The sequence below is a fragment of the Pseudomassariella vexata genome (genome assembly GCF_002105095.1).
Source record: "Pseudomassariella vexata strain CBS 129021 chromosome Unknown BCR38scaffold_2, whole genome shotgun sequence".
Classification (NCBI taxonomy): Eukaryota; Fungi; Ascomycota; class Sordariomycetes; order Amphisphaeriales; family Pseudomassariaceae; genus Pseudomassariella; species Pseudomassariella vexata.
This window is the reverse complement of record NW_024467957.1, coordinates 1722725-1744002: the sequence shown is the minus strand read 5'-3', so window position 1 is coordinate 1744002 and position 21278 is coordinate 1722725. Positions and strand designations below refer to the sequence as shown.

At 49.5% G+C, this 21278-nt stretch overlaps 4 protein-coding genes across 4 annotated transcripts; all 4 read left to right on the top strand.

Moving 5' to 3' along the window:
* Window positions 1–1196: 1196 nt before the first annotated feature.
* Window positions 1197–2483, top strand: BCR38DRAFT_503003 (uncharacterized protein). Its single transcript, XM_040864869.1, has one exon. It carries the CDS (start codon window positions 1588–1590, stop codon window positions 2377–2379), a length of 792 nt encoding a protein of 263 aa, XP_040719939.1. The 5' UTR covers window positions 1197–1587; the 3' UTR covers window positions 2380–2483.
* Window positions 2484–9969: 7486 nt separating this feature from the next.
* BCR38DRAFT_405639 (ABC metal ion transporter) lies at window positions 9970–15281 on the top strand (the record flags this gene model as incomplete). The annotated part of the gene is made up of 7 exons (XM_040857976.1): window positions 9970–10281; window positions 10346–11152; window positions 11208–12993; window positions 13046–13132; window positions 13199–14449; window positions 14594–14905; window positions 14956–15281. The coding sequence occupies 7 exons, from the start codon at window positions 9970–9972 to the stop codon at window positions 15279–15281; spliced, it is 4881 nt and encodes a 1626-aa protein (XP_040719938.1).
* Window positions 15282–17544: 2263 nt separating this feature from the next.
* On the top strand, window positions 17545–18464 carry BCR38DRAFT_96879 (uncharacterized protein). Its single transcript, XM_040865812.1, has one exon. The coding sequence runs from the start codon at window positions 17660–17662 to the stop codon at window positions 18218–18220; it is 561 nt and encodes a 186-aa protein (XP_040719937.1). The 5' UTR covers window positions 17545–17659; the 3' UTR covers window positions 18221–18464.
* Window positions 18465–19538: 1074 nt separating this feature from the next.
* On the top strand, window positions 19539–20206 carry BCR38DRAFT_420648 (uncharacterized protein). The gene is made up of 2 exons (XM_040859397.1): window positions 19539–19734; window positions 19797–20206. The coding sequence occupies exon 2, from the start codon at window positions 19828–19830 to the stop codon at window positions 20044–20046; it is 219 nt and encodes a 72-aa protein (XP_040719936.1). The 5' UTR covers window positions 19539–19734; window positions 19797–19827; the 3' UTR covers window positions 20047–20206.
* The last annotated feature ends 1072 nt before the right edge of the window (window positions 20207–21278 follow it).

Below are 21278 nucleotides of genomic sequence, written 5' to 3'. Positions count from 1 at the left end.
CTAGAATGCCAATAGATCACTAACACTTGGTCCCACTAACTTCTATATACAGCACTATGTGGCTCTGTAATGTAGTGGGTTAAGGCCGGACGCCAGGGAAAATAGGTGACGGAGCGGGGAGGATCTTTTTCTTTCTTCAGGGGACTTGTGGCCGCAGTTTTTCTTTTCACCATCCCCCTTTTTAATCACCTCTTTCATCTCTTCTATTCTACACAGTCAATAGTTATCAGTTATCGTGCTCTTTTCTAGTGTGTGCAATTCAAAGCTTTTGTTCATGGTTCACTTATACGTTTAGGCATAGTTTTCAAGAATCTATCTATCTCTTCCACTTTAGCCTTGATAACTACGAAGAGTTGCGTCTTGCTCTGATCAGAGCAATTCAACGCTAGTAGTGTAACGGGGTAAGGCTGGACATCAGGGAAAATAGGTTACGGGGCTAGGAAAAAGTTCATTTTCTCTTCTTTAAGAAGCACAGAGACAGAGCAGGATACGAATCTTCCTCTCTCACTTTCATTATTATCTGACCCTTTCTTCATATTATCTTTTTTCTTCTTCTTTATTATCCCCCTTCTTTATCTTTACCTTCGTTTTTCAGTTAGTTGGAGCTAGACGTCTTATTCTGAGAATTATCCCGATACGAATATTAGAACCATATCCGACCAACTTGCGCACAAGACTTATAAGAGCTTTGCTCTTACGGCCAGCACCATGATCTTCGTCTAATCAGACCAACATATGTGATCTATTGGTACTGGAGCCGTCTGTTCAGTGTGGTAGGTAATAGGTACATCCTATCGACCGCCTGACCCCGTTTCAATGGTGATCAGAGGGAGGCCACACAGATGCTTCACAGCACTGAATCTCTCGCGCGATAGATGATGGAGGACAATAGGACCGACCAGAGCAGTCAATTACGAGGAGGGCATGACGGAGACCCCCAAATTCTTCTCGCAGCAAGGACACGGACGTCTCGGAAATGAAGCCAGGACTAGCAAACTTAGGGTGGCGCCACGAGGCTTCTAGCTAAGGAGCATCAGCACAGAGCATCAGCACAGAGGACAGAGCAGAGGAAAGAGCAGAGAAAAGAGACGAGTATCAAAAGAGACGAGTATCAAAAAGAGACAGAGATACGACAATCGGCATCGACAAAAAGAACAAGAGCATCAAGAGCATCAAGACGATCAAGAGTATCGACGAGAGGAACAACGGCATCGGACCGAGAATATCAGCAAGAGAGAAAAGAGACGAATTATCAGCGATCGGAGCGACAGAAGGAGAAAAAGGAAGCAAGAGTAGTACGGGATTGGACCCGAACACCACGGCTTCAACACTCCTCTTCTGAAGAAGAAGAAGAACGCAGAGAGATTCGGACACAGCGATACGACCAGTGGAGCAGGGCCTATAGAAGAATAGCTCTTAAGAAGAAGAAGAGGAGAGGGATCGTACAGCGAAGAGTGGATAAGACACAGAGATACGACCAACCTTCCGTACGATCACATTAAGCGACGACGTCCTTGACCACGAAATTCGACAATTATCTAGGCTTGATCAGGGCAATCCAGCCGAGAAGCCGAGAAGCCGATCGAGATGGCTCAATTTTTCGCGATGCCGTATATCTTCCCCGATGTGGCACAATATCCAGACCTCCGCTTCGATGGCGATAGCGTATCCAGCTGGATTGAACAGGTCGTTCGTATTTTCGAGAGAGCTCGACTTAGCTATATCGAGAAGATTGCTGAAGCCCCGTACTGGACTAAGAATGAGACCTATCAGGAAAGGGTGAAGTTCGTCGTCAATCGACTCGACAATTGGAACGCCGCGACGAAGGCTTTGAAAAGTACCTTTGCATTTGGAGATCCTAGACAGCTTCGAAGTGCTTATGATTATCTCAAAGACCTCAAAAACCAGCCTCTATTATCGAATCCGTCGGAGATCTATACGTACTGTCTTGATCACGAGATCCAAGCCGAAGAGACGAAGGATACTGCACGAGTACCAAGCGACCTTGACTGCACTCGAGGCCTGTTCGAGAGGATCCACGGCCACAGTCTTGAAGATATTATGAACAAAGGCAAGATGACGTATGAAGAGCTCTTCAAGATGGAGTACTCTCAAGCCCAGAAGTTGGTCCGAGGGTGGGCGAAGGATAAGGTCAATCTGGATAACCACACTAAGCGAGCCGAGAGATATTTCTCGTCTGATCAGAGCAAGAGAGACGGCAAGAGAGGACCAGAGGAGAGCCAGCTAGATTTATTTGCTCTCACGGAGAGGCTCAGAGCCTTGGAGATACGGTTATGCCAAGTAGGCCCGTCTGATAATTCGGATATGAACGATACTGTCCAGTCTCGTGGTCGTATAGCTGGCCTTGACGAGTCCTGACTGCATTTCCTTGGGCCTGGTGTACGAGTGGCTGGCAGCCCCATGGCTGCTGTGGCCGGTGTGCAGTCCTTACATCTTCCATCTGGTGTCTCCGATCAGACGGGCCTACTTGGCACAACCGTATCTCCAAGGCTCTGAGCCTCTCCGTGAGAGCAAATAAATCTAGCTGGCTCTCCTCTGGTCCTCTCTTGCCGTCTCTCTTGCTCTGATCAGACGAGAAATATCTCTCGGCTCGCTTAGTGTGGTTATCCAGATTGACCTTATCCTTCGCCCACCCTCGGACCAACTTCTGGGCTTGAGAGTACTCCATCTTGAAGAGCTCTTCATACGTCATCTTGCCTTTGTTCATAATATCTTCAAGACTGTGGCCGTGGATCAGGTAGTACAAAGAGTAACTAGGATAGGCTAGTATATAGGTGCGTATATTACAAGACTGATTCTTAAGGAATCTAAGTTAGGTAGGAGCGTCTCGAGTTCCTCTGCAGCTAGGCGGTTCCGGGGTTCTACCGGATCGGGGGCGAAACCCTCCCGACTCAGCTTGTCAGCTGAGACCGGCCCGCCATGACGGCTCTTTCCTTACACGTGGGCACCCCTACCTGAGACTACCCGTGATCGCCCGTGACCACCCGGTGCTACGCAGGAGGAACGCCCATTACTCCCCTTCACTCCGTACTATTGCCTTCGGCCTAGCCGTACCCTGATAATATGGCAGTTAGTAGGACTAAGTATTAGTAATCTACTAGTATTTTAGATCATTTAGTCTATTAGCCTAGGGGCTTAGTCCTCCCTTATAATAATAATATTAGTAGATCGCGGTATATAGGTGATACGTGACCCCATGGCCCATATGCACTCGCATCAATAGGTATCGTGTAACGAGGATACCACACGTCTCACAATATAATAGTCAGGTAGTGCAAAGGGTAGCTAGAAGTAGGCCAGTGTATGGGTGCGTATATTGCAAGACTGATTCTTGAAGAATCTAAACTAGGTGCGAGCGTCTCGAGTTCTCCTCTTAAGCTGGGCGGTTCCGGGGTTCTACCGGATCGGGGGCGAATCCCTCCCGACTCAGCTTGTCAGCTGAGACCGGCCCGCCACAACGGCTCTTTCCTTACATATCGGCCCTCTAGTTAGAGACTAGATAGTTCGAATCGTAGTTATATAGCTATATACGAGACTGTTAATATCGTAGGTATACCGAGGTATAGCCTAGTAACTAGTAGCCGTACGCGATAGTAGTAACTACCTAAAAGTATACTAATAAGTATAACGTGATCCACAAGTCATTTTCGCACACAAGTCACTTTCGCACTTTTCTTGGCACCTTCAAGTAATCCAGTAATATCCTATGCATAACCCGCATTTTATCCTTTAAATTACTCAAAATCTTCTTCATTATCAGTTTCTACTTCTATTGAACAAGTCCTTGCATTATGTCCAGTCCCTCCGCAAATACCACAGCGCCTTATACCGGTCTGCCGGCGCTTTACAGGACGACTGCTTCCGCCTTCTTCCTCCTCCATAACCTTGATATCAACCCTCAAGGCCCGTAAAACTTGTGCATCACCTATACTAAGTGCTCCTCCATATTGGATTTGCTTATTTTCGTCCTACGACGCTTACTTAGTATATGGTTCGTCTCACGAAGCTCTTCGTTCTCCCGACGTAATAATGCATTCTCATGCATCATTGCATGCGTAGCCTTCGTAGTCGAGTTAATTGAGTTCAAAATATGCGTCGGCGAGCTGTCTTGATGCCTCTGGACGCTACTTTTAATCAAAGTTGACTGCGATTCGGCTTCGAGGGTGTTGGTAGGCGTCTTAGAAACTGTCACGACCTCGGTTGCATCGCATTGGTAGAGACCTCGATTAGGTGCTATCGACGAAGATTCTACTCTAAGGAGCGAAGGAAAGAAGATGACAACTTAGGTTTGAGGGAGCGCGACTAAGTCATCCACGCTTGGCGGGGCTCCTACAAGGGTTATGATTGGCTTCCCATCTGACACTGCCACGGCAGGTGTTCCAGCTGTAAGTCACCTGGTTGTAGTGAGTCTGCGAGGGTTGACCTTCACAGAAACCCAGACGGAGGGAGGCAATTGGGGGTCGGGTGTCGGTGTTCGTACTACTTTTGCGATATCCAACGTAGATATGACCCTATCCGGGTTAAAAGGAACAAGTCCAGCTGCTTCGAATCCTGATCTGATGTTTTTTTCGTGAAAAGCACCAATGAAAGCTTCTAAAAACCCAGCTAAGAAATCCTGCTTCTCAATATGGGTTTGATGCCTTCGCATTAAACCCTCCACGAACGCACCATACAGCCGTTTCAACACACTAAAAGGTACCAAATACAAAGGCTGGAGCTTGTGGGATGAATGGGAAGGCATACACAATGTAATTACGCCGTGCGCCGCGAGGTAAGTCTCAAAATCCATCGAGTGGTGGCTCTCGTGACCATCCAATATTAAGAGACTTTTCGCACCCTTCCGACGGCTAATAATATGTTGAACAAAGTGTTTTGCCCATTCCACACCAATATTATTAGTAGTCCAACCGTCATGGGAAAGGTCGACCTTCCAGTTGGCCGGTAGGTCGTTACCGCGATACCACGAAGCAAGATGAACCTTGCCCGCGAAGATGATGTACGGCGGTACCGCCCAACCTTGCGAATTAATAGCCTGGATCACCGTAACCCATTCCTGACCTCCTTGTGTAGCCTGTCTAGGCCGTCCGTGTCTCTCTGCACTCGTTACAACCATACCGGTTGTGATTATGCCCATTAGGAAGCCCGTCTCGTCAAAGTTGTAGATATCCTCCGGTAGGATACCGTATTTAGCGATTGTGTCCCTAACAAGCTCAAACCACGCGTAATACGCGATAGGATCTTCGCTAAATACCCTCTGGTAATCAATTCGACGGTTTAAACGCGTTCGGAGGTCTTGTCGGCGGTTAACGAAGTTCGTGGTCCAGTTCTTGCCGACGGGGAGCGCGTCGCGTACGCGTCGTAGGATATTCGCCATTTCTTCAACGTATCGAAGCCGAGGAGGAAATGCTCGCGCATCTAGCTCAATTATACGTCGGGCGATCGTATCCTCTTCGGTTTGAGTTAGATTTCGTTTTAACATATTAGCTTCGTGTCGCGTTTGGTCGCCGTCGAATCGATTCTTTAGTGTACGGTCGCAAACGTTGTAGATACGGCCAAGCTTACGCCATGAAATTTCAGGGTTGCGCTTTTTAGCTTGGATAGCTAGCTCAAGATCGGCTTCTTTAGATTTACGAGGCATGTTGTGGGAGGGAAGAAAAGTACAAGCTAAGTTAAAAGGTTGAAATATTTGAAAAAGTGCGAAAGTGACTTGTGTGCGAAAATGACTTGTGGATCACGTTAAGGTATATATATATTAACGTACCCCACGGTCCAATTGAACACTTTCGCGCATTTCCGTACAACCTACGTTTTATCCCTTATTTTCCACCTTCTACAATGGCACGTAATTGGGAAGAAATCGATATTCAATTAGCGCTTCAAGCGCTTCAAAATAACCCCAAACTAAGCGTACGATCCGTAGCACGGATCTATAATATCCCTCATACAACCTTACGTCACCGATATTGTTACACGCAAAGGTGGTCAAAGATTTGTGAGGTTGTAAAAGCATGACATTCTATCTAGTCCTATGGAGCACGAAGGTTGGACTTAGTCCCGAAGGGCTAAGTCACGTGGTAACCTTGGTGGTCTTGGCAAAGCCCACCAAGGTTGCCTAACAGATATCGCGGCGGTACTTCACGACAGGATATACGATCACCAACGCAAAAGCTTACCTATTCCGAAGAAGACGCGATCGTACGCTACATAGTCGACCTAGATTCACCATCATTTCCTCCTCGAATAAGTGGTGTTGAAGATATGGCGAATCGACTACTCCACCAACGCGACGCAGGACGCATCGGTATTAACTGGGCTTCGAGCTTCGTACGACGACAACCAGACCTCCGGACGCGTTTTAATCGAAGAATCGACTACCAGAGAGTCCTCTGCGAAGATCCCGACGCGTACCGCGCGTGGTTTTATCTCGTATGGAATACAATTAATAAGTATGGAATTCAAGAGGAGGATATCTATAATTTTGACGAGACTGGGTTTCTTATGGGTCAAATCTCATCCGAGATAGTTGTAACGACCTCTGATCGACGTGGAAGACCTAGAGCAGTACAGCAAGGGAATAGGGAATGGGTTACAGTTATCCAGGGCGTCGGATCGGACGGCTATACTATCCCTCCGTATATCATCTGTGTGACGGTCAACCCTCGCAGACTCACTACAACCAGGTGACTTACAGCTGGAACACCTGCCGTGGCAGTGTCAGATGGGAAGCCAATCATAACCCTTGTAGGAGCCCCGCCAAGCGTGGATGACTTAGTCGCGCTCCCTCAAACCTAAGTTGTCATCTTCTTTCCTTCGCTCCTTAGAGTAGAATCTTCGTCGATAGCACCTAATCGAGGTCTATACCAATGCGATGCAACCCAGGTCGTGACAATCTGTAAGGAAAAGAGCCGTTGTGGCGGGCCGGTCTCAGCTGACAAGCTGAGTCGGGAGGGATTCGCCCCGGTCCGGTAAAACCCCGGAACCGCCCAGCTTAAGAGGAGAACTCGAGACGCTCGCACCTAGTTTAGATTCTTCAAGAATCAGTCTCGCAATATACGCACCCATACACTGGCCTACTTCTAGCTACCCTTTGCACTACCTGACTATTATATTGTGAGACGTGTAGTATCCTCGTTACATCATCTTTGCTGGTAAAACTCACCTATCTTCGTGGTACGAAAATAGCCTACTACCAAAGGATTGGGTTATCGCGGTTACGAAAAATGGCTGGACTACAAATGAAAGAGGCGAGGACTGGATTCGACATTTCGATCAACATACAAAGCTTCGTACGAAAGGTGTTTATCGCCTCTTAATTCTCGACGGCCACGAGAGCCACCACTCGACCGCTTTCGAGCTCTACTGTAAAGAGAACTCTATTATCACACTCTGTATGCCTGCTCATTCGTCGCATAAGCTCCAACCTCTCGATATTGGCTGTTTTCGTGCACTGAAAAGAGCGTACGGTAAAGAAATTGAGGATCTTATGCGGGCACATATTACCCATATCTCGAAGGAGGACTTCCTCTCCGCGTTCTTAAAAGCGTTCCAGGCAACTTTTACGATATCAAATATCCAAGGAGGTTTCCGAGGGGCAGGACTCGTACCGTACGATCCGGAATATGTGATTTCACAGTTAGATGTGAAGTTACATACTCCAACACCTCCGGGTACCTCGTCTGGCCTTCCTATTATCTGGGAGTCGAAGACCCCAAATAACCCAATTGAGGCACAATCCCAGACCGAATACGTGAAAAACCGAGTTATACGGCATCAATATAGCTCTCCGACAGCTACACTTACTGCACTTGACCAGTTTGCGAAGGGTACGACGCAGGTTATGCACCGGCTTGCTCTTTTAGAGGGTGAGAACGCCGCGCTTCGAAAGGCAAATGAGACACTTAGCCGGCGGCGTTATACGAGAAAAAACGTTTACAGTATGGAGGATCACTTCGTATACAAGCTGGAGAAGATTTACAGTCTCAGAAGCTAGTTAACGGAGAGTTAGATAATAAATCGCGCTGGAGTCGTAGTCGTACGAGGAGGCCAGAGATACTTCAGCAACGCTGTAGGACGTGCGGAGAGCCCGGTCATAATATGCGTACTTGTCAGAATAGTAAAGAGATATCTGAAGAAGATAGTTCCGAGTAGTTTTAATTGTTTTTTTACGTTATAGTTGAATTAACTTATATCTTATTGTACGAGGTCTTAAGAAGTGTTCAATTGGACCGTGGGGTACGTTACTAGTAGTCTACTATATATATCTTATACTTAGGGGTCTTAATAACTAATACTATATCCCTATACTAGTAAAGGGAGATTCCTATAGAGGGATATTCCCGCAAGCCCGGATAGTCCGGAGGGGATCCATGAGGCTTGGAGTTTAAGTAGTACTAACACCGTCTATTGAAGTCTCGGGGTCGAGCCTTATAGACGGGGGGATAATTGTTATAACGCTGGTGATTACAGAGTCACATAGTACTGTATATAGCAATTAATGGGACCAAGTATTAGTGATCTACTAGCATTCTAGATCTTTTGGTCTATTAGCCTAGGGGCTTGGTCCTCCCTTGTGACAATTGTACGTTTCTCTGACGATTCGTACACTGTACCCTCGATCCTTTCGCTAATCGCGATGCCTGTTTCGTCTATGTTCCAGACGTTATATAGAAAGTAGTCGTGAGCTACTATCAAGGCTTCGTACGTCTCGAAGAAATCGTCGATATCCTGCGTCGAGATTAGATGCTTCCGACCTCTGGATGGCGTTGAATAAAGCGATAAACCTAATAGCGACCGAGGCCCTCTGATCGACGATCCTGAGGTATTAGAATCAACGCTATCTTAGCGATGAATAGCACCGACGGGCTACAACCCTCGCGATCCATCTCGAGGATTCATCTAATCAGCGCGTCTCCCTGATCTCTAGATAGCTTCGTCGACGCGATTAACGCGTCAGAATGGCCCAGGCCATCGCCGAGTCGTAATTGGAGGGTAGAGCGCGGAACGCCCTATCGGAGGGAAGCCTAGCGCTGGGATATCCCTTGATTGATATCGTTGAGTGCGCCTTGGATCGAATTTTCTGAATATCGAGGCATTGTATAATAATAGCCAATACCGACGATAATCTGTTGTACCGAAGGTTGTTGTAGTTGGCAGAATAGGTCGCCAGGAAGATGGGTGGCCAGAAAGGTGGGGTTGTACGTTAATACCTAAACCTCAGAATACTTCCACCACCTGGGGACCACATTTCGCAATTACGGCTGCTGCCGGCATTATTTACACGAAAGCCGAACCCCACTAATAAACCTAAGGTCATAATTGTATGCCGAAACTTGGGGCTCCGAGTCAGATGGTACATAGTACACATGTTGATGATGCACTATAGGTGGGGTTATGTTCCTTTCGCCGTTGTTTCCGTGTTTTCCGTGTTTTGATTGTGTCAGCAGCAGATTGGTGAAAGAAAGTGCTGCGATTAGCAAGTCTTCTTTTGTAGCCCAAAATATGAGTTATCATGGGGTCTTTAGCGAAGCTTCTGGGCCCAGGCTCCATAATGACAGCGTGCATCTTGGAGACGGTGGCTACAGAAAGTGGGGAGCTTTAAATACTAGCTCGTCAATGCTCGAGATATCTGCGGCTACTACGAAGTCCTTTGTAGAAGACGGTGACCAAATTCATGGATCCTTGAATACGCTGGACTTATCTTTCACAACGCAGCACGGTCTTTTGTTCTTTGTTCTGGATTGGCGCTAGTTCCAGGGAGGCAGATATCAAGGCAAGCTTGAGCTGACAAGTTGAGTGGCACTCCGTAATCCCCGAACGACAGGCCACTTCCCAAAAAATTCCCAAACGACATCACCACCCACCATCTCGACAAACTGCTCTTCCGTCAGAAAATTATCTGATCGCGTCATCTGTTACTTATTATCCCTATTATGAGCAGCTAACGCGGTCATGCGATTCGGCGACCAATCCCAGCAGGTCATCCAATTGACCGGGTCGTTCACTGGATACCGCCCGCTCCAACAGCTTGGCCAGGGATACCTCAGCGCAACCACCGACTTCAAGCAGCCGCTATGCGGCAACGAGGAGGGCTGGGGACCTCTTAGCCCCTTCCGATTTGACTTCACGCCGTGCTTCATAGATGTCTGGGTCTCGTCCGTTGCCGTCTTCGGCATTATCTGCGGAGCTTTCGCGCTCTGGTATGTCCTCAGAAAGACCAGCTCTGCCATGATATCCAAGGACTGGCACTTTTGGACGAAACAGGTCAGCTAGCGAGATTCTTTGCTTAGTTTGCGGAAGTAATCACTGACATTGCTCGCCTCGACAGTCACTCCTGCTCCTTGTCATCGCCGACATCATCGCCCAGCTCGTCATCCAGATAATCAACTTTCCGGGCATATGGTACGGAGACTTTCGAGTCTTGACAACCTTCCTGACGATCCTGTCACTCGGCGTGATCTTTTCGATTCAATGGCTCGAGCATTCGCGTATGCGGAATGCCAATGGCGTGGTTTTGTTCTACTGGCTGTTCCTCCTCATCGCCTACGCGGTCAAACTCCGGTCCCTGGTTTCGCAGCAGGTATACGACACGAACTTGGCCTACTTTGTGACGTACACGGTTGGGTTTGGACTTTCGGGTGTTGAGTTCTTGTTTGAGTGGTTATGGCCAAAGCATGCGAGCGCATACCAGGCATTGGTGGACGATGAAGGCGAGGAGTGTCCTGCTGAGCATGCAACCATCTTTTCGCGTCTCACATTCTCATGGATGACTCCTTTGATGAAGTTTGGCTACAAAGAGTACTTGACCGAAGAAGACCTATGGGGCTTGTCGCCCAGTGACAAGACTTCAACAACAGGAGCCATGTTCGAAACCGCCTGGCAATATGAATTGAAGCACAGAACGAATCCTTCTCTGTGGCTAGCTATTTTTAAAGCCTATGGTGGCCCTTACATGCTTGCCACTGTCTTCAAGGTCGTGAATGATCTCGCGGCATTCAGTCAACCTCAGCTGTTGCGACTATTGATATCATTCGTGGATTCCTACAGCGAAGGGAAAGAGCCGCAGCCCGTTGTAAAGGGTGCTGCTATCGCCATTGCTATGTTCTTCGTTGCCATCTTGCAGACGAGTATGATTGTAAGAGTATTCCACTTGAGGAGCGGCGTGTATGGTATACTGATTGTGGCTTTAGCACCAATACTTCCAACTCGCATTCGTAACGGGTATGCGCATCAAGTCAGGTCTGGCATCCGCTATCTACAAAAAGTCGTTGCGGTTGTCAAATGAGGGTCGTGCCTCCAAGACCACCGGTGACATTGTCAACTATATGGCTGTGGACGCTCAGCGCCTCCAAGACTTGACGCAGTTTGCGCAACAAGTGTGGTCTGCGCCCTTCCAGATCATCATCTGCATGGTATCTCTATACCAGCTTGTCGGATGGTCTATGCTTTCGGGCATCGCGGTCATGCTCATCATGATCCCAATCAATGGCTTCATCGCTAGGTTCATGAAACAGTTACAGAAGCAGCAGATGAAGAACAAGGACGCACGAAGCCGCTTGATCGCCGAGATCATCAACAACATGAAGAGTATCAAGCTCTATGCCTGGAGCACCGCCTTCATGAACAAGCTCAATTACGTCCGAAACGACCTCGAGCTTAAGAATCTCCGCAAGATTGGTGCTAGTCAAGCCATTGCCAACTTCACGTGGTCTACCACGCCATTCTTCGTGTCTTGCTCGACCTTCGCCGTCTTCGTTTGGACCTGCGACATACCGCTGTCAACTGAGATCGTCTTCCCAGCTCTTGCTCTGTTCAATCTGCTTACCTTCCCTTTGGCTGTATTGCCCATGGTCATAACGTCCATCATTGAAGCAACGGTGGCGGTGGGGCGGTTGACCGAGTACCTGGCTGCCGAAGAAGTTCAGCCAGATGCCATCATCCTGGGTCCTGCTGCGGAAGAGCGAGGAGACGAAACTGTCATTATGCAAGACGGTACTTTTTCATGGAATCGTCATGAGTCCAAGAGCGTGTTGAAGGACATTCATTTCACCGCTCACAAGGGCGAGCTGACGTGCATTGTTGGTAGAGTCGGTACAGGCAAGTCGTCTCTCTTGCAGAGCATTCTCGGTGATCTATGGAAGGAGAAGGGAACTGTGCAGGTAAACGGCAGTATAGCATACGTCGCTCAGCAGCCGTGGATCATGAACGCCACCGTCAAGGAGAATATCATTTTCGGGTACCGCTACGATTCCAACTTCTACGAGAAAATCGTCAAGGCATGTGCGCTGCTTGACGATTTCAACCAACTCCCAGATGGCGATGAGACGGTCGTCGGAGAAAGAGGCATTTCCCTGAGTGGTGGTCAGAAGGCACGAGTTGCGCTTGCTCGGTCGGTCTACGCACGTGCTGATATTTACCTGATTGACGACTGCCTGTCTGCCGTCGACTCGCATGTTGGTCGACATATCATTGAGAATGTCCTGGGTCCCCAAGGTCTCCTGAGCTCCAAGTGCCGAATTCTTGCGACCAACTCAATAGCGGTTCTCAGCGACGCAGACTACATCTACCAACTCAAGAACGGAGAGATCGTCGAAAAGGGAACCTTCCGCCAACTCATGGCAATGAAAGGGGGCATATCGGATCTCATCAAGTCCACGGGCCAGGATTCTGGGAGCTCGTCTGAAGATCAAAGCTCGGAAAGCTCAAGAAGCGAAACCTCCACTTACATCGAGCCCGAAAATTCCGGAGACAAGGAAGAAATCGAAGAGGCCCAGGAGAATGTTCCGGAACTTGCCCCAATCAGGACTGGGCCATCCTCCACCATACAGCGACGAACGGGCAGTACGTCTACATTGCGTCCAGCCAGCGCAGCAAGCTTCAAAGGCCCTCGAGGCAAGCTTTCCGACGAAGAGGATCCAAGCAGCAAGACCAGACAAGGCAAGGAGCACTCAGAGCAAGGAAAGGTCAAATGGAATGGTATGAGATGCCTTGGAACTTGTCTAATGCCACGACTGACACATTCTTGCAGTTTACCTCGAATACGCCAAGAACAGCAATCTGATCGCTGTCTCCATATACTTATTCATGCTGGTCGCGGCACAGGTTGCCCAAATTGGTGAGCTGCTTTCCTAAGGGTTTTTGCTCATACGCCAAGCCCAACAATGGCTGACTTAAATTTTAGGTGGGAGTGTATGGCTCAAAAACTGGGCGGAGATAAACAACGCAGCTGGGGGCAACCCCGCGGTAGGCAAATACCTGGGTATATACTTTGCCTTCGGTGTCGGGTCCTCTGCCTTGACAGTGGTTCAAACCCTGATTCTGTGGATATTCTGCTCCATCGAAGCCTCGCGGAAACTACATGAGAGGATGGCCAAGGCCATTTTCAGATCTCCCATGTCGTTCTTTGACACGACCCCGGCTGGCAGAATACTGAACCGTTTCTCGAGCGACGTCTACCGGCTAGACGAGGTTCTTGCTCGCACCTTCAACATGTTGTTTGTTAACCTGGCTCGTTCGGGCTTTACACTGGTGGTCATTTCGGTCGGCACCCCGGCTTTCGTCGCCTTGATCATTCCTTTGAGTGCCATGTACTACTGGATTCAGCGATACTACTTGAGATCATCACGAGAACTCAAACGACTGGACAGTGTCAGCCGTAGTCCCATCTACGCCCATTTCCAGGAGTCGCTTGGAGGCATCAGCACGATTCGGGCATACCGACAGTGTGACAGGTTTGAGCTCGAGAACGAGTGGCGTGTCGACTCGAACCTGCGAGCTTATTACCCATCTATCAGCGCTAACCGGTGGTTGGCGGTCCGACTGGAGTTCATTGGCGCTGTCATTATTCTTGCCGCTGCAGGATTTGCCATCATCTCCGTCACCAACCACAGTGGATTGAGTGCCGGCATGGTCGGCTTGGCCATGTCTTATGCGCTCCAGATCACAACGTCGCTCAACTGGATTGTGCGCCAGACTGTGGAAGTGGAGACCAACATAGTATCTGTAGAACGTATCCTCGAATATGCCCGCCTCCCAAGTGAGGCTCCCGAGATCATCCAGCGACACCGTCCGCCGGTCTCTTGGCCAGTCGACGGGGCAGTACAGTTTCACAACTACAGTACCCGCTACAGACCCGGCCTTGACTTGGTGCTAAAGAACATCCAGCTTGACATCAAGTCGCATGAGAAGATCGGTGTGGTAGGACGGACTGGGGCGGGCAAGTCATCATTGACACTGGCGCTGTTCCGTCTTATCGAGCCCGACTCGGGCAATATCAGCATAGACAACCTCAACACATCGACAATTGGACTGCTGGACCTCCGCCGACGGCTGGCCATCATCCCACAAGACGCGGCTCTTTTTGAAGGAACAGTTCGGGACAATCTAGACCCGGGCCACGCCTACGATGATACGGAGCTTTGGAGTGTACTCGGTAAGTATCTTGTTACACAATGCTTACCCACACCAATTTACACCGCAGGTCGGATAGAGCACATGCTCTCTCTCGCCTGCTTCTCCCATTAAACCATTCATATGGTTCCATTGTATTAAGTTCCACGGCTAATGATGCACACAGACCACGCACGATTAAAGGAACATGTGGCAAGCATGGACGGAGGGCTCGGGGCTAAAATAAACGAAGGAGGTGAGTCTACGAATTTTACAGGCGCCGCTTTTCATCGGCTGTCCATCATATCACCATCGTCATCGTATCCCCGGCAATCTGCATACCTGCTCGTGGGTGCTTGCCTGCAGGCGGCTCCGATTCTGGCATGTCGTAGATTCATCAACATCACCGACGAGTCCCTGCATGATCGCCTTTGCATGCAATTTCACGATGCAGCGAGGCGAGAAAAGCTCCTGTTTACCCCCACTCGTATCCTTGATGGTGAACCCAATGACTTGTCAATGATGCATGCTGAACATTACTCATCACAGGCTCAAACCTGTCGCAGGGCCAGCGACAGCTGGTATCGCTGGCTCGTGCTATGCTTACGCCCTCCAACATCCTAGTTCTGGACGAAGCTACGGCCGCGGTCGACGTAGAGACCGACGCCATGCTACAGACCACGCTGAGGTCACCGCTATTTTCCAATCGCACCATCATCACAGTCGCCCACCGCATCAACACTATTCTCGACAGCGATAGGGTGGTGGTGCTTGAGAAGGGCGAGGTCATAGAATTCGACACCCCCGAGAACCTTATCAAGAAGAAGGGTGCGTTCTACGGACTAGTCAAGCAGGCGGGTCTAGATACGGAGTAGGTAACTCGTACAAAAGACCAAAGCCACCACATTGGCCCAGAAAGAGCAGTCAAAGTGTATGAGGAAGACGGGTCACATCCTGTTTGGTTGTGGTGCTCATTAAATGAAACATGTACAAATTTCATGTACAATGCAAGAGTAAAAATGTTCAGGGCAAAGAGGTCACGAATACATAGATTTTTACCTGAGGCCTTTATGTTTAATCACCCCTTTCTTTCGTGTTTCGACCTGAAGCATTTTAGTGGCAAACCACTTCCCGCCACCCGATCCAGCATGTAAAATCTGAATAGTGGCATCTCCTGTCGGGTACAACGGCTAGAGTTTGTGACACAGCACCCACCTAAATTGCCTACGGCACCACGCATCGAACAGGTAATCAGGAGGAATTGGAAATACGCTAGGCTTCATTCAAAGGTTGATGACACCGAGAGTTTGCATTCTGTCTGCTCTAGTCTGTTCTTGACTCGATGCCTTCTCGACGGTTCGCTTGGTTCCCTCTACCGCCCTTAGGAGGCAAACCCCGAACAGCCAACCTATTGTGCACTTGATCAATGGCCCGCTAACCACACCGGCTAATCAAAGTCAGAAGCGAGCCAGCGCCGAGACGCCGGTTGTCCACTTGGATCAGTTCAGTGGACCACGATGAACGGCTTTGTCGGGCAGCTTGCACATGTTGGGGCAAATGAGAGATCAAGTATATTACTGAGCAGAGCCGGGACTTTGCACGTTGGAGGGTGTATCGTTAGATAGTCAGTAAGCATCGGGTAACGATGAGATGGCAATGAGGTTATCGCCTCATTGCAAACGAGGCACAAGGAGCGAGATGTCTACGATTAGATGATGAAAAGATGCTGTAATCGAGGGTGTTTGTTATTGAGACATATGGGGGCTCTACGCGGCTGACAGCTTCTCTCCCGCAACCCCCCCTAACCACGTTGGACGATATGTTGTCGTTCTTGTTCACATCCAAAAAGATAAGCACGCATGAAGCTGTGTATCAAGGTGTGGAAAAGTAGTGAGACAAAGAGCAGACAGAGGAGTGGTATTTGCTGACAGCACAGCCAGCACAAGCAGTACACGAGAACACGAACACAACACGGAGACACTGCAAGCACTACTACAGTTACAGAGCAGTGACGTTCCGCCTTTGTCAACGATGTGGTGCGATGGACTGCAAGGTGAGACGAGACAGCGACGCAAGAAAGAAAAGGCTACCGAACGTGGGGAAGTCTATTTTTTTTGCAATGCGTGGGTAGATGAAGGATGGGTGGTGAGCCGGGATGGACGGTGAGGGTGACAGAAGCAGAAGGGAAAAGTCGCGATGTTACCAAGCCCACGAGGCTACCCAAGTGATCGTCGCTGCACGTATGCACGTATAATGCGGCTAATGCTGGTGGGTGCGTCTCAACGATTTTTTTCTTTTTGAGTTCTTCTCTTCGCTATTCGTATCTGTCGGTTCGTTGTCGTCCCCTTTCTTCCTCTGCCAGTATAACGCTAGCCCTCTTCTCGGTGGTTTGGTTCCAAAGGACGCCACGGCAGAACGACTGATTGCGGGGGACGAATCAATCTTCATGGATTGCAATCCCAAGGTTTATTCGAGGAACGCGAATGACAGTGAATGATGGAAGAGAGCCCCTGACTGACCGCCTTCAGGGAAGAGGCTAGAATGAATGGAAATGGAAAGAGCCAGATCATGGCCGCGATCACCCGTGCCTGAAGTGGTGCAAACTAACTCCGTAGAACGGCACTGGGCATTTCACAGCGATGCCGCCTCCGTGTCGCGAGAGGAGAGTTGGCGACGTGGCTCTGGACACTTTTGTTCCCGCGTTCGATGGCACGGCATAGCGTCTAATCCACTCCACTGGTGGTGGTGCATGTGAGCTTTGGGCCGTTTAAGACATGGATCATGCACGAGGGTTCAAAATGGGACTGGAGTGGGTTCAAAAGGCGCATGCGTTGCTGTCGTGTAACCTCGACGGCAAATGAGGAAATGGTTGAGGGCATGGCCGCCAGAGCATTGGTCGGGGAACTCAGCTCTTGCGACTGTACGGATCATCCGCGGCGGCGCTTGCCCATGCCATGGAGCGAGGGGGACTACGGTCTGGTAGTAGGCGGCGACCTAATGGCCGTTGGAGACAAGCAAGTTTGAAGTGGGCAGGGTGCTACGCTGGATCCGTCAGCTTCGCGATCAACGAACAGGGGTACTTGGGTAGTAGTATTGAGGTAGTGCCACATCCCATTTGGGACTTGTGGCTTCAACAGAGCAACAGAGGGCGTAGGCTGGTTGTTCTCATCAACCCCAATTTGGCTTTTCACCACGATTAGGTTCAGCATTGCTGACACACCACCTCGCTGCTGTCGTTATTAGCCCCCAAGACATGCAGGAGTCTTTGGTACGGTATGCTGGGACGGTGAATGATGATAATGTAAGAAATGGTGTTTCCTTGCACAGATGGATTTGGTTCCGGCTGTCGGCTTGGAACGAACTGAGCAAGGTCTCTCAGCAGTTCACCAAAAAACTTCCGACATCAATAAGGCTATGTGCATTAGGCCTTTGTCTTTGTACAACTGTGACGGTGACGGGGGACGGTAGTGCTGAAACTAGTAGAGCCATTCCCTCACCGTTGAACGAGACCAATGGGCCGGGCTTGCTGGGCTCGCTGGACTGGCCGGCTTCGGGTGCTGCGATGCTGCGAAGACGATTTGCCGTGATGCACCTCATCTCCGATCAACTGCAGCTGTTTTTCCAAGCTCCCAATGAAAATACGGCGCAGCTGTGCGGGGGCGTGGACCACATGAGGGGAACTCCTCAACCTCTGCTAACGTTCAACAGCAGCCTTCTCCGTAATTGCAAACGCCGTGGCCCAACGACGATGGGGGAGATGACCACAAACCAAGATGATGAGACGGAATGCGGACGAGATTTCTTGTCAAGGTAGTAGATGACGGGGGAAAGGCTCCCCTAACTGTATCATAAAGACAGAAAGAAATGGTGGTAGCGGGCCGGGTTTCGTTGTCAGTTGATCGTGCCGTCCGGTGTATTGTTGGCGCTAGCCATAAGCACAAAACACCCGAGACTATGGTTGCGGTATAAATGTGAAGCCAACCGAGAGGCCACAGAGAAATAAGGTCTGATACTAAGGGGCGAGGCAACCCGGTGGGCTGGGCCGGCTGTCAATGAACCAACGAACGCCCCTCTCTTACACCTGGGCAACAACCTGCGTCACTGTCACGAGGGAATGCCACACCAGTGAAGCGATATGAATGTCGACAGATGGAAGGAGTAGGACTCACAGCACTGTTTGTTGGGTTTTCACCCGTTCAAACCAATGGACTTCATTTCTGAGCTTCTTCCACCAAGGAAACATGAAACTGCCCCAGTCTTAGTAGTTGGCCGGAATTAAGTCCTGATTGAAACGTAATCCCAGACTCGGCAACAGTCTGTCCAGCCGGGGAGGGAACGCACCGGATTCCGTCCAAGGTCGTGTTGAGAACGAGCTCCGTTGAGTAGCAAAAACAAGGTTAGTAGATTTTAGAACCTGCCTTTCTTCCAAGCTTGCTCCAACGTCGTACGTCCTCCTGCGTGGGGGCATTCGTCGAACGAAGTAAAGGGTACCTGGACTCGCGCAGTTGGACAGGCGTGGGGGCAAGGATGGACCACCCGTCAGAAGTTAAGAGAAGGAAGACTCGTCCGCTGTGAGGAACTTTGTGAAGAGAAACGCTCACATGATCAGACGATGGCCCAATCCAGAGCCTGATGCGTGCTCCCACGCATTGACAACCGAGGAAATGTTTTATGGGGAGTTCGCGGCCTGGACATCCGCATATATGTGTTGTGATCGATTGAAGTCGCTGTGCAGTTCCTGATACGGGCGACCTTGCTGCTCTCCAATTATTTCCGAGACCCTTGTCCCTGCAGAATTTTACTCAAAATTGCTGTTACATACTGTATGGGGAGTTGAGTAACTAGAGTAGTTTTCGGGCAAGTGTGGTTGATCGGACGCCCAGCAGGGATGTAGATAGACTCCCGGCCGACAGCTTTATGCATTTTCCTTTGGTGTAGTTTGCCGTGAGCGCGACTTTCGAGTGGGAAACCAAACCTCCAAAATGATTCTCCTCATCGAAGTCCCTGCACGGGTTATTGACAGGCGATGCGAATCTTATGCAGTCGGGCCGGCCCTCACTGGGGACCTTCAGCTCTAAACGCTCTTAACAGGAGCTGCACCAGTACTAAATTATGCAGTCATCGTTTTTCCGGTGCTATGTGGCAGCTGCCATTAACCCCTCGCAATTGACTCCAGCACTCGAGACTTGCAAACACCCGACCACCGACGCTCCAGGGCAGGGTGGCTTCAGTATTCCGTCGTCCGGCAGCTTGCGTTTGATAGTGAAGTGGCTTCAAGCACGCGCATGGCGTTGACTCGAGTTGCCGACTCGCATGTGCTCCGCCAAAGTAGGTGCGAAGAACGCTTAATATTAAATATTGGGTATATCAGAGAAGCTTATAGACGACAGTGTCGACTTAGACCGACTTAGACTACACTACATGTGGGTGAAAATGCTCATGGGTCTTGTACTCATGTACCATCTCATACAGACAGTCGCTACCAAGCTCTGCTGTGATATATTGCGAGTCAACACAGGCGCCGGACCAAATTTACTGGGGCCCCTCCTTAAAGAACATCTAACTACTACTTCTTCATTTTATGATTCTACCAGAACTGTAGATCGCATAAGTATCAATATTCTATACTCAGCAACTTGATACTCTTTCAATCGTATAGAGCAGGTTTTAAAGGCCCAAATCTAGTTTATCTTATAGTATTAGATCAAAGCTGAAGAAGCTTACACGTTATCTTAAGCACCTTCGTGCAGTATTTCTTGATAACTACAAACCCTAGAATTATGTAGAAGATGAAGATTACAAGTCCTAAACGTTTTATACCACTATAACACCGTTTTGTCGATTTATTAGAAGATAAAGAGGCAGTGGTCGTGAGGTTATTTCATGAGGGGCCAACGTATTTTGTCCAGCACCTGGCCAACACCGGCTCCTCATAGTTCAACCCGCTTGGGGGCTGGGGGACTTGACCGCGCCTAACCCCGTGGAAGTAGGAGCAAGACGGAGTGGAGTATTCCCAGTATCTCTACGTTAACAAAAGATCCTGACGTCGGAAACGAGCATGTAACGCAAGACTATCAATGCCACTGGTAACTAACTGTGTAAGTACACCACGCCTTAGCGACTAACGCGCCATGGGGAAACAGTAAATGAATCGAAGGTTTGGTCGAAGCTCGCTCTCGGTCTGCACGTCTGCACGTCTGCACCCGGACCATTCGCCGGCTACGAGGTCACGAGGTCCCGAGCCGAGCGGGACATTCAATACAACTTGGGACGTTTCTTGCCCCGGCACACAAAATCTTCTAAGCGACCTGACGAATATTCATTATTGATCACGACCCCCACCTAGGCGGTGCAGCTCGCCAGTGTGGGTGGTAGAGGGTGGCGCGTCCCCCAGTCCCTTCCATACACATTTTCTCGATGTCCAGGTGGGAGTTTACCCGGATTCGATCGCCCTCGTGCAGCGTTTCCATGCATCACCAGTGGGAGAGTTTCGACGAAGATGAATGGGCAGATGGGTCGAGGGCAAACAAGAAAATGTGACAGTCACAAAACCCACCGATTTCGTCTTACGACCCGTCATCCCCCAGATCGTCGTTGCCCTGTGCGGCATTCAGCTGCATGTACGGGTCTATGAATATTCACTTTGCGTGCTGCATTGTCTTGACACATTTTTCCAATGTCATGTGTTTTCCCAAGTTTTCCTCCTTTACTTGATTTGTTTCTAATCTAATACAGTTTAGCCAAGTTCCGGACGCAGATACGGAGCACACTCCGGATATCGAGCAGTGCCACGCCTGTTGACATTTCGGTTGTCGTACCGTTCCGCAGCACCACTTTTTAGTGGACATTGTACCGAAACTGGGCCTGACAGC

What these genes read in the sequence shown, in the direction of transcription:
- BCR38DRAFT_503003 (XM_040864869.1), top strand. Translation starts at nt 1,588, where the DNA reads ATGGCTCAATTTTTCGCGATGCCGTATATCTTCCCCGATGTGGCACAA.
- BCR38DRAFT_420648 (XM_040859397.1), top strand. Translation starts at nt 19,828, where the DNA reads ATGTGGGTGAAAATGCTCATGGGTCTTGTACTCATGTACCATCTCATA.
- BCR38DRAFT_96879 (XM_040865812.1), top strand. Translation starts at nt 17,660, where the DNA reads ATGCAGGAGTCTTTGGTACGGTATGCTGGGACGGTGAATGATGATAAT.